The sequence below is a fragment of the Bombina bombina genome, chromosome 10 (assembly GCF_027579735.1).
Source record: "Bombina bombina isolate aBomBom1 chromosome 10, aBomBom1.pri, whole genome shotgun sequence".
NCBI classification, from domain to species: Eukaryota; Metazoa; Chordata; class Amphibia; order Anura; family Bombinatoridae; genus Bombina; species Bombina bombina.
This window is the reverse complement of record NC_069508.1, coordinates 18,821,886-18,834,471: the sequence shown is the minus strand read 5'-3', so window position 1 is coordinate 18,834,471 and position 12,586 is coordinate 18,821,886. Positions and strand designations below refer to the sequence as shown.

Genomic DNA, 12,586 nt, shown 5'->3' with positions numbered 1-12,586 from the left:
GTATCAGACACTAGTTTATTGTATTGTGTGTGTATCAGACACTAATTTATTGTATTATGTGTGTATCAGACACTAGTTTATTGTATTGTGTGTGTATCAGACACTAATTTATTGTATTGTGTGTGTATCAGACACTAGTTTATTGTATTGTGTGTGTATCAGACACTAATTTATTGTATTGTGTGTGTATCAGACACTAGTTTATTGTATTGTGTGTATCAGACACTAGTTTATTGTATTGTGTGTGTATCAGACACTAGTTTATTGTATTGTGTGTATCAGACACTAGTTTATTGTATTGTGTGTGTATCAGACACTAGTTTATTGTATTGTGTGTGTATCAGACACTAGTTTATTGTATTGTGTGTGTATCAGACACTAGTTTATTGTATTGTGTGTGTATCAGACACTAATTTATTGTATTGTGTATGTATCAGACACTAGTTTATTGTATTGTGTGTGTATCAGACACTAGTTTATTGTATTGTGTGTGTATCAGACACTAGTTTATTGTATTGTGTGTGTATCAGACACTAGTTTATTGTATTGTGTGTGTATCAGACACTAGTTTATTGTATTGTGTGTGTATCAGAAACTAGTTTATTGTATTGTGTGTGTATCAGACACTAGTTTATTGTATTGTGTGTTTATCAGACACTAGTTTATTGTATTGTGTGTGTATCAGAAACTAGTTTATTGTATTGTGTGTGTATCAGACACTAGTTTATTGTATTGTGTGTATCAGACACTAGTTTATTGTATTGTGTGTGTATCAGACACTAGTTTATTGTATTGTGTGTATCAGACACTAGTTTATTGTATTGTGTGTGTATCAGACACTAGATTATTGTATTGTGTGTGTATCAGATACTAGTTTATTGTATTGTGTGTGTATCAGACACTAGTTTATTGTATTGTGTGTGTATCAGACACTAGTTTATTGTATTGTGTGTGTGTGTATCAGACACTAGTTTATTGTATTGTGTGTGTATCAGATACTAGTTTATTGTATTGTGTGTGTATCAGACACTAGTTTATTGTAGTGTGTGTGTATCAGACACTAGATTATTGTATTGTGTGTGTATCAGACACTAGTTTATTGTATTGTGTGTGTATCAGACACTAGATTATTGTATTGTGTGTGTATCAGACACTAGTTTATTGTATTGTGTGTGTATCAGACACTAGTTTATTGTATTGTGTGTGTATCAGACACTAGTTTATTGTATTGTGTGTGTATCAGACACTAGTTTATTGTATTGTGTGTGTATCAGACACTAGTTTATTGTATTGTGTGTGTATCAGACACTAGTTTATTGTATTGTATTGTGTGTGTGTGTGTGTGTATCAGACACTAGTTTATTGTATTGTATTGTGTGTGTATCAGACACTAGTTTATTGTATTGTGTGTGTGTGTATCAGACACTAGTTTATTGTATTGTGTGTGTATCAGACACTAGTTTATTGTATTGTGTGTGTGTGTATCAGACACTAGTTTATTGTATTGTGTGTGTATCAGACACTAGTTTATTGTATTGTGTGTGTGTGTATCAGACACTAGTTTATTGTATTGTATTGTGTGTGTGTGTGTGTGTATCAGACACTAGTTTATTGTATTGTATTGTGTGTGTATCAGACACTAGTTTATTGTATTGTGTGTGTGTGTATCAGACACTAGTTTATTGTATTGTGTGTGTATCAGACACTAGTTTATTGTATTGTGTGTGTATCAGACACTAGTTTAAAATAATTGCAGTGACTTCAGAGCTCTGGTCAACTGTTTCACGAAAAAGTGTCACAAAACACATAAAATAAATTAAAAAGTACATTTATAGTCATAATAACACTGTCTAACAAAAATGATATTAAAACAAATATTGCACACAATAGTTATAAGGGCTAAAATATATAAGACAAAGGACATAGACATATCCTATAATATAAAAGGCCAAGGGGTATATTTATGATTGTGCGAGCGGACATGATCCGATATTTCGGATCATGTCCGCTGCACATCGATAAATGCTGACAGCATACGCTGTCGGCATTTATCATTGCACCTGCAGTTCTTGTGAACCGCTGGTGCAATACCACCCCCCTGCAGATTCACGGCCAATCGGCCGCTAGCAGGGGGTGTCAATCAACCCGATTGTATTCGATCAGTTTGATTTCTGGCGATTTCTGTCCGCGGCCTCAAAGCAGGTGGACAGGACATGGAGCAGCGTTCTTTAGACAGGGCATCAAGCTCCGTACGGGGCTTGATAAATATGCCCCTAAGTGTGTTTGTCCGAAGCTTTCATGCGTAGTAGAGACATCACAAGGACAAACACACCTGGCCTTAGGCAAACACAACTGATCTGCTGCCCACCACAAGAACGGTGAGCGAGCGAGCGAGGCCTGGCGGAAGTGGGGGTGGACGCGGCAGGGACGTGGCCGGATGGGAGCAGGCCAATGGGCGTGGTCGGCAGGAGTGATCGTAGTTGTGACAGAGAGAGAGCAAAAGAGGGAGGAGAGAGAGAGCAAAAGAGAGGGGGCTGAGCAAAAGAGGGGGAGAGAGAGCAAAAGAGGGGGAGAGAGAGCAAAAGAGAGGGGCGAGAGAGCAAAAGAGAGGGGGAGAGAGAGAGAGAGCAAAAGAGAGGGGGGGAGAGAGAGAGAGAGAGAGAGAGAGAGAGAGAGAGAGAGCAAAAGAGAGGGGGGGAGAGAGAGAGAGCAAAAGAGAGGAAGGAGAGAGAGAGTGCAGAAGAGAGGGGGGAGAGAGAGAGCAAAAGAGTGGGGTGAGAGAGAGCAAAAGAGAGGGGGATAGAGATAGAGCAAAAGAGAGTGGGAGAGATAGAGAGAGCAAAACAGAATAGTGAGAGAGAGAGCAAAAGAGACAGGGAGAGAGAGCAAAATAGAGGGGGGAGAGAGCAAAAGAGAGTGGAAGAGAGAGCAAAAGAGAGGGGGAGAGAAAGAGAGTGCAAAAGGGAGGGGGTGAGAGAGAGAGCAAAAAAGAGGGGGGAAGCAAAGGGTTGTACCGTTGTACTTCAAAAAATGACCCATGTACATTAGGACTATTACATTTCTAAATATATATATATATATATATATATATATATATATATATATATATATATATATATATATATATATATATATATGTGTATTTATATGTGAATTTATGTATTTACAAACATACAAACACATATGAACACATAAATATATATGTGTGTATATATATATATATATATATATATATATATGCATGTGTGTGTGTGTAAAAACAGTTTACTTTCAACTTATAAAACGAGTGCAACCCGACGAGTGCAAAAAGCTTATTTCTAGCGCTGTACTTGTAATCTGGCCCATAATGTTTAATAATAATGTGTATTTTTGATGCACTAGAGCAGTAATGCATAATTCCCACAATGTAAAGTAGAGAGTTTAAGTCGCACACAGCCACTGGTAAACCACAAGACATCTGTACTTTATAGGCGACTGTATTTTAAGACCCCAACAAAAAGCACCTTGTGTAGCGTTTCTAATGGATTGGAATAGGCAGACACATGTTTTTAACTTCCTTTGTTAAAGAAAATAGTTCATTTAAATAAAAACTTCCTAATAGCTGTAAAATAATATTGGAATTATTTGTCTATTTAAGAACACTAATGCAATAGATAAGAGTTAACATTAAGTTATTGATACCCACCCATACTGGCGATTATACTATGGACTGGCAGCCGGGACGGCCCATGATAGGATGATTTATATTTGCGTAACTTTTCAAGCTGTTCCTGCTTTTTGAACGCTGAGTTCTCTTCCTTGGTGACGTGGATATAGAAGCAGGTGTCTGTGGAGTTCATGATGTATCGTGGCCCTGGGTTTAGTAAAATATTCTTGTTATCCTCTCTTCTTACACCGGTCAGGCAAACACCAAATCTGAGGGTGAATGAGAACATTGTAAATAAAATAAGGACAAAATATGACAATGCTTTTACTTTGCATACATAAAATTGACAATATATAGCAGACCAGAGGTCTCCTACATTTTCAGATGAGGGGCCACAGAATATCTTTACACATAAAGCAAATAAATGAAAGTCCAAACTAAACTTTCAGGATTCTGATAGAGCCTGCAGGTTTAAGTAACATTCTGACTTCCATTATTAAACTGTGCACAATTTTGATATATGCACACTTTCTTAGGCTCCAGCTTCTACTGAGCATGTGCGAGACAAGGGCTACAGGCTATGGGGTCTGATCTGAGCTCTTATATGGGCATATAACTGACAGGGGCTACAGGCTATGGGGGTCTGATCTGAGCTCTTATATGGGCATGTAACTGACAGGGGCTACAGGCTATGGGGTTTGATCTGAGCTCTTATATGGGCATGTAACTGACAGGGGCTACAGGCTACGGGGTCTGATCTGAGCTCTTATATGGGCATGTAACTGACAGGGGCTACAGGCTATGGGGTCTGATCTGAGCTCTTATATGGGCATGTAACTGACAGGGGCTACAGGCTATGGGGTCTGATCTGAGCTCTTATATGGGCATGTAACTGACAGGGGCTATAGGCTATGGGGTCTGATCTGAGCTCTTATATGGGCACATAACTGACAAGGGCTACAAGCTATGGGGTCTGATCTGAGCTCTTATATGGGCATGTAACTGACAGGGGCTACAGGCTATGGGGTCTGATCTAAGGACTTATACGGACATATAACTGACACTAATTTACTAAGAGGAAGGGACTTTGTTTGGTCCCGAAACGTCACTTAATAAATGAGAGTTTTCACTGATGTCTGAAGACCAGCGAGTGTTTTATTCTACAATATATATATATACACACATTCACACACATTTGAGATTGGCTGATTTCTATCACATGTTACAGGGGAAGTGAAAATGGAAATAACTTTGAAATTGCAAGAAAAAAATCCCTAAAAATCTTAATTTGAAAGTCACAGTAAGTGCCTATTTAAGATTCAAGTGTTTCAAGCTTGAACAAGCAGGCCTGAAACACTAGATAATTAATTGTGGTCTTAAGATTTCTGCTAATTTATCTCTCTGTCACCTCAAGGCTTGCAGAGTTAAATCCCCCCTATCAGATTCAGAACAGATGATTGACAAGCCCTGCTCTAATGTGATTGGTTGTACCAGAGCAAGGGGATATGGCTGTATGAGCATTTGTTAGCCACAATGCAAGAGGACAAGATTCCTATGCGTGAACCTTGTCCTCCAGAATTTAATAAATGGGGGCTAAAGTGTTAGTGCATTGTTTTTTCATAATGTATTTGTGGATTATGTAACTGTAATGTATTTAGTGGTCCTTTAATTGAATCAAGAATACATCATTTTGCACAAACTTCCAATGAACAACTCATTAACAAAATGAAAGTTCTATATTGCATCTGAATGAAGATCTAGTGTTTATGTATTAGATTGACCCAGGGATCTGAATGAAGATCTAGTGTTTATGTATTAGATTGACCCAGGGATCTGAATGAAGATCTAGTGTTTATGTATTAGATTGACCCAGGGATCTGAATGAAGATCTAGTGTTTATGTATTAGATTGACCCAGGGATCTGAATGAAGATCTAGTGTTTATGTATTAGATTGACCCAGGGATCTGAATGAAGATCTAGTGTTTATGTATTAGATTGACCCAGGGATCTGAATGAAGATCTAGTGTTTATGTATTAGATTGACCCAGGGATCTGAATGAAGATCTAGTGTTTATGTATTAGATTGACCCAGGGATCTGAATGAAGATCTAATGTTTATGTATTAGATTGACCCAGGGATCTGAATGAAGATCTAGTGTTTAAGTATTAGATTGACCCAGGGATAAGCAAAAAGCAGGAAATACAAGTCTAATGTGTTGTAAATTGAGGAGGTGAATATGTATTTGTATTACTTAAAGGGACAGTCTACTCCAGAATTGTTAGTGTTTAAAAGATAAATAATCCCTTTATTACCCATTCCCCAGTTTTGCACGACCAACACTGTTATATTAATATACTTTTTACCTCTGTGATTACATTGTATCTAAGCCTCTGCAGACTGCTCCTTATCTCGGTTATATTAATATACTTTTTACCTCTGTGATTACCCTGTATCTAAGCCTCTGCAGACTGCTCCTTATCTCAGTTATATTAATATACTTTTTACCTCTGTGATTACATTGTATCTAAGCCTCTGCAGACTGCCTCCTTATTTCAGTGCTTTTGACAAACTTGCATGTTTGGCAATTAGTGCTGACTCCTAAATAACTCCACGGGTGTGATCACAATATTATCTATATTACAAGGGCTTATAAATTAGCATATGAGCTTACCTAGGTTTAGCTTTCAATAAAGAATACCAAGAGAACAAAGCAAATGTGATAGTAAAAGCAAACTGGAAAGTTGTTAACAATTGCATGCCCTATCTGAATCATGAAATTTAATTTTGAATAGAATGTCCCTTTAAAAAGAATAAGAGAGAAGTATTATGGCCCCAAGTTTTAGGGGTCAATTTATTAATGTGCGAGAGGACATGATATGAGGTAGCGTATCATGTCCACTGCACATCGATAAATGCACCAGTAGTTGTTGTGAACTGTTTGTGCAATGCCGCCCCCTGCAGATTTGTGGCCAATCAGCCGCTAGCAGGGGGTGTCATACAACCCGATCATATTCGATCGAGTTGATGTCTGTCCGTCGCCTCAGAACAGACAGACAGGTCATGGAGCAGCGGTCTTCAGACCGCTGCTTCATAACTTCTGTTTCCGGCCAGCCTTCAGGCTCGCCGGAAACACGAGGCATCATGCTCCATATGGAGCTTGATAAATTGACCCCTCTGACTGCACTCTCTGTACAAAAAAGACAATAACAAGTAAAATATATTTATATTATATTTTATATTGTAGTATGTTATTATTTTGATATATAAAAAAGTAAACAGATTCATATTCCTCGGGTAACTTTTTTGATAAATTATTACTATTTATGTTTTTAGGTTAAATTGTTATTCTTTTATTTTTGTGGTGAACAGATTTAAACTGTGTGAGCTTTTTGTGTCATTTACTGTTTATGACATACATATAACCCAAGTCAGTGATACAGATGCTATAAGAGTCAAATGAATAAAGTCAGAAACTATAAAAGAATGCCATTTTGTAATTAAGGAAACACTACTTTGTGAATTACTACAAACACATTGTCTAAGAAATTAATATTCTACCTGCACTAAATGTATTTACTTCCATACATGTGGGATAATTTAACTATGTTTCTTTTTATACATTTCAGAGCAATTAAGATTGGTAAATAATTTAAACATTTTTAAAATAGTACAATTGTGATGTGCGTCTTTCAATTTCACAAAGGATGTCATCAATATAACGTCTTCATAGAAGTTATTTTAAGACATCAACTAATTTACAGAATCCAACAAGCATACTGGGCATTTGCAATGTGTTTTTCTCTCTAATAATATTTATCTATAATAGACAATATAATTCAGTGGCACCAATATGATGCGTATGTGACATAAAATAATGTTCCTTACAGCCAGGTAAGTTCAGGTATAATTTTCCAAAAGGGTAGTTAATTCATGAAACAGACTTTCAATAGTGTCAATAGACTAAGGAATACAAACAAATCCTGGGATATAAATAAGCCTAGCCTTATTATTAATTAAACATGCACTTTAAAAGCAATTATGGGCTTTATGGTTCTTATCAAAAGTTATGATACTTTGTATCTATATTTCTCATTCAATTCAACAAAAATGTCCTAATTTTATTTGGAAGCTGTTGGATTCCCTACAATGCTGCAGTGACATCGGTACCCTCTGAAAAAAAAATGGGCTTGTGCTGTGGGATAAAAAAGCTGTAGATTTATGTACCTATAATCCCCCTTTAATCTTATAAAAATCTGCACCAGAAATTGCTACGTACTTTTTATGAGCATGGAAAGAGGCGTATGTGAAGCTTTTCCCCTCGTATTCAGCGAAGAAGATGCTCTCTTCCATCTTGATGTGGTAGATTTCATTGCCAGAACATCGGCCGTACATCTTTTGCCACTGCTCCGGGGACTGCTGACCCTCCCTGCAATGCGCAAACAATGCACACAACAAAGTAAAATGAATTTGATGCACCAGATCTGGTAAATATGTTTGCTATATTAAACATCATTTTTACATCAAAAGCTGTACGTTGTTTATTTTTTTGGCATTTTAGGGAGGTTAAAGGGACAGTAATAGGACACAGAAAACATTGCAACAATTAAATAAAGTTATTAATCCCTAATCTGCCGCCCACCCACATCGCCAACACTTTTTACATATATTAACCCCTAAACTGCCGCTCCCCGACATCGCCAACACTAATACAAGTTATTAACCCCTAAACCGCCGGCCCCCCACATTGCCAACACTATAATAAAGTATTAACCCCTAAACCTCCAGCCTCCACATCATAACTACTAAACTAAACCTATTAACCCCTAGACCGCCACCCCCCCACATTATAAAACACTAAATTAAACTATTAACCCCTAAACCTAACAGCCTCCTAACATTAAATTCAAATTACAAAAGTTAAATAAATAAAAACTTACCTGTGAAATAAAAATAAACCTAATACTAAACTATAAATTAACCTAACATAACTATTTTAATAAAATAAAAAAATACTACCAATTAAAAACCTAAATTAAAAATGTAAAAAAAAAAACACTACGAAAAAAAATAAAAAATCTAAAATTGCAAGAAATAATAAACACTAAATTACGAAAAATAAAAAACACTAAGCTTACAAAAATAATAAACGAAATTATCAAAAACAATTGCATTTAATCTAATAGCCCTATAAAAAAGGCCCCCAGAATAAAAACACCCCCTAACCTACAATAAACAACCAATAGCCCTTAAAAGGGCATTTTGTAGGGCATTGCCCTAAGTTAAACAACCCACCACCCAACCAACCCCCCCAAGATAAAAAAAACTAACTAAAAAATCCTAAATGTGACCCATTTTCTAAATGTAGCATTTTTTTTTAAATAAAAAACAACTGCACGGAGTAGTTTTTATGGGTTAAACGTAGCAGTGTGAGGTGCTAGAAAAAAAAAATGGTACTGAAAAGTGCCTTTACATTGCAGTCTATGGTGAACTGTGTGTTCCTTGTAAACATATATGTATATGCTGGTATACATACATATTAATGTGTTAATATGTTTATATACACATATTAACGCATACTGTACATATATATTTAAAATTGCTGCCATCGCTGCATACCTTACCCCCTAACGAGGCTCCCATTTGAGTCTATGGAAGCGTGCTCTCGTGAGTACAATGCTTGCCTGCAATGCAAACACGAGATCGCTATTGAATTGCAGCAAACTTGTAATACCAGCGGGTATTTGCATGCACTGGTATTACTAATTGGAGCGCAAATATCGCATTTGCAAATATGTCGCATTAACAAGTTACTAACATAGTGGCAATTTGGCAAAATATACTTTGAGGGGAGCAAAAGAGATAGTGAATGACTGAAGCATGCCAGGAGAACGCAAATGCACTACACCTGTAGTCAAAATGATTGAAAATAGCTGAGCTTCCCCTAGTCTCCCACCTCCCTATGCTAAGTTAAGGCTTGATTGGACAAGCCCGTATGATTAAAAGGAACATTTAATGCCTGACTGGCTGTCCGTAACAACAATCATTAGTAATACCATGGATTGGATAGGGGACATTGTACAAATGCCTGTACATCATTGCAATTAAAGGAGCTGGTTAAATAACCTTTCCTGCCCCTTTGTATGGAGCCTAATGAAGAACGAACAAAACAAACGTTCACTGATTATTTTTTTTGGGTGCTTTGATTTAGGGACGATTTACTGAAACACAATAAATTTGGGCAAATACTAATTTGTCTAAAGACAAAAGTACATTTATATATGTTACTATGTATGCTGAGGGTTCAGTGAAGAGGATCTAGCATCAGGAGGGTTGTCCCTTTAACTGGGTAAGTTAGTAGACGTAGCACCCAAGTGTTATGTGCAGATAAGGTGTGGAAAAGGTTATGGGCTGATGGTGCAGATTATTATTATTATTATTAATCTGTAACAAAAAGCTATAAATGTGGTATTTGCATACAAACAAATCTCTTATCTACCATAACTTAGGGAAACTTTATATATCTCACATTTTCTCCATCAGACTGTGTCCATGAAAATAATTATGATTTAATTTGCAGTAAAATCACTTCTTCATTTAGACAAATATTGATAGTGGAGATTCAGCATAAGGATTGCATTTTGCACTAAATTTGTGTTGGAATGTGCTTTTTATATGTATCATTCATATAGAGTACAAACTATTATTTATAATCACCATTTGTGTTTGTACAATTTCTTGGCTCATGTGACAACAAGGAAACAAAACAAATGTGACCAAATAATGTTTTATTCTGTTTAATATCCGTTAGGACCGCTAGAGGGAGCATTTTACCAACAAACTCCACACCAAGGTCTTATTTCCAATGCTATTGCTGTTGTAAACGGTGTAATCTGGTGGTGATCTAAACACAACTACATAGACTTTTATGGAGATTCTTATTGTACCAACAGGAATGGAATCATAGAACAATCAAACACCACAGCTGTCTCAGTGCAGAAGTAAAATGAAAGTTGTTATAAAATTCTAGGCTCTATCTGAATCATTAAAGGGACAGTTTAGTCAAAATTAAACGTTCATGATTCAGATAGTGCAGCTATTAAGTACCTTTCTAATTTACTCGTATTATCAAATATTATTTGTTCTCTTGGTATCTTTATTTTAATGTAAGCGTTGGAGTCGGACCATTTTTGGTTTAGCACCAGTGTAGCACTTGCTGATTGGTGGCTACATTTAGACACCAATGAGAAAGTGTTACCCAGGTGATAAACCAAAAATAGGCTGGCTCCTAAGCTTTACATTCCAGCTTTTTCAAATAAAGATAACAAGAGAATGAAGAAAAAATGATAATAGGAGTAAATTAGAAAGTTGCTTAAAATTGCTGCTCTATCTGAATCATGAGTTTAATTTTGACTAAACTGTCCCTTTAAAGGGACATAATACTCATATGCTAAATCACTTGATACTAAAGGGACATAATACTCATATGCTAAATCACTTGATACTAAAGGGACATAATACTCATATGCTAAATCACTTGATACTAAAGGGACATAATACTCATATGCTAAATCACTTGATACTAAAGGGACATAATACTCATATGCTAAATCACTTGATATTAAAGGGACATAATACTCATATGCTAAATCACTTGATACTAAAGGGACATAATACTCATATGCTAAATCACTTGATACTAAAGGGACATAATACTCATATGCTAAATCACTTGATATTAAAGGGACATAATACTCATATGCTAAATCACTTGATACTAAAGGGACATAATACTCATATGCTAAATCACTTGATACTAAAGGGACATAATACTCGTATGCTAAATCACTTGATACTAAAGGGACATAATACTCATATGCTAAATCACTTGATGTTAAAGGGACATAATACTCATATGCTAAATCACTTGATGTTAAAGGGACATAACACTCATATGCTAAATCACTTGATACTAAAGGGACATAATACTCATATGCTAAATCACTTGATGTTAAAGGGACATAACACTCATATGCTAAATCACTTGATACTAAAGGGACATAATACTCATATGCTAAATCACTTGATGTTAAAGGGACATAACACTCATATGCTAAATCATTTGATGTTAAAGGGACATAATACTCATACGCTAAATCACTTGATACTAAAGGGACATAATACTCATATGCTAAATCACTTGATACTAAAGGGACACAATACTCATATGCTAAATCACTTGATACTAAAGGGACATAATACTCATATGCTAAATCACTTGATACTAAAGGGACATAATACTCATATGCTAAATCACTTGATACTAAAGGGACATAATACTCATATGCTAAATCACTTGATACTAAAGGGACATAATACTCATATGCTAAATCACTTGATACTAAAGGGACATAATACCCATATGCTAAATCACTTGATACTAAAGGGACATAATACTCATATGCTAAATCACTTGATGTTAAAGGGACATAATACTCATATGCTAAATCACTTGATACTAAAGGGACATAATACTCATATGCTAAATCACTTGATACTAAAGGGACATAATACTCATATGCTAAATCACTTGATACTAAAGGGACATAATACTCATATGCTAAATCACTTGATACTAAAGGGACATAATACTCATATGCTAAATCACTTGATGTTAAAGGGACATAATACTCATATGCTAAATCACTTGATACTAAAGGGGCATAATACTCATATGCTAAATCACTTGATGTTAAAGGGACATAATACTCATATGCTAAATCACTTGATACTAAAGGGACATAATACTCATATGCTAAATCACTTGATACTAAAGGGACATAATACTCATATGCTAAATCACTTGATACTAAAGGGACATAATACTCATATGCTAAATCACTTGATACTAAAGGGACATAATACTCATATGCTAAATCAC

At 35.8% G+C, this 12,586-nt stretch overlaps 1 protein-coding gene across 3 annotated transcripts in view; it reads right to left on the bottom strand.

Annotated features, from left to right (window-relative positions):
- Nucleotides 1-12,586, bottom strand: part of KCNT2 (potassium sodium-activated channel subfamily T member 2) — a 701,340-nt gene that overhangs the window by 149,640 nt on the left and 539,114 nt on the right. For 2 of the 3 annotated variants that reach the window (XM_053693834.1, XM_053693835.1), the window contains exons 15-16: nt 7,925-8,074; nt 3,686-3,915 (exon numbers count right to left, since the gene is read on the bottom strand). In XM_053693834.1, coding sequence (XP_053549809.1) covers nt 3,686-3,915; nt 7,925-8,074 — 380 coding nt within the window. The remainder of the gene's footprint in view (nt 1-3,685; nt 3,916-7,924; nt 8,075-12,586) is intronic. The other variant, XM_053693836.1, reaches the window with a different exon arrangement.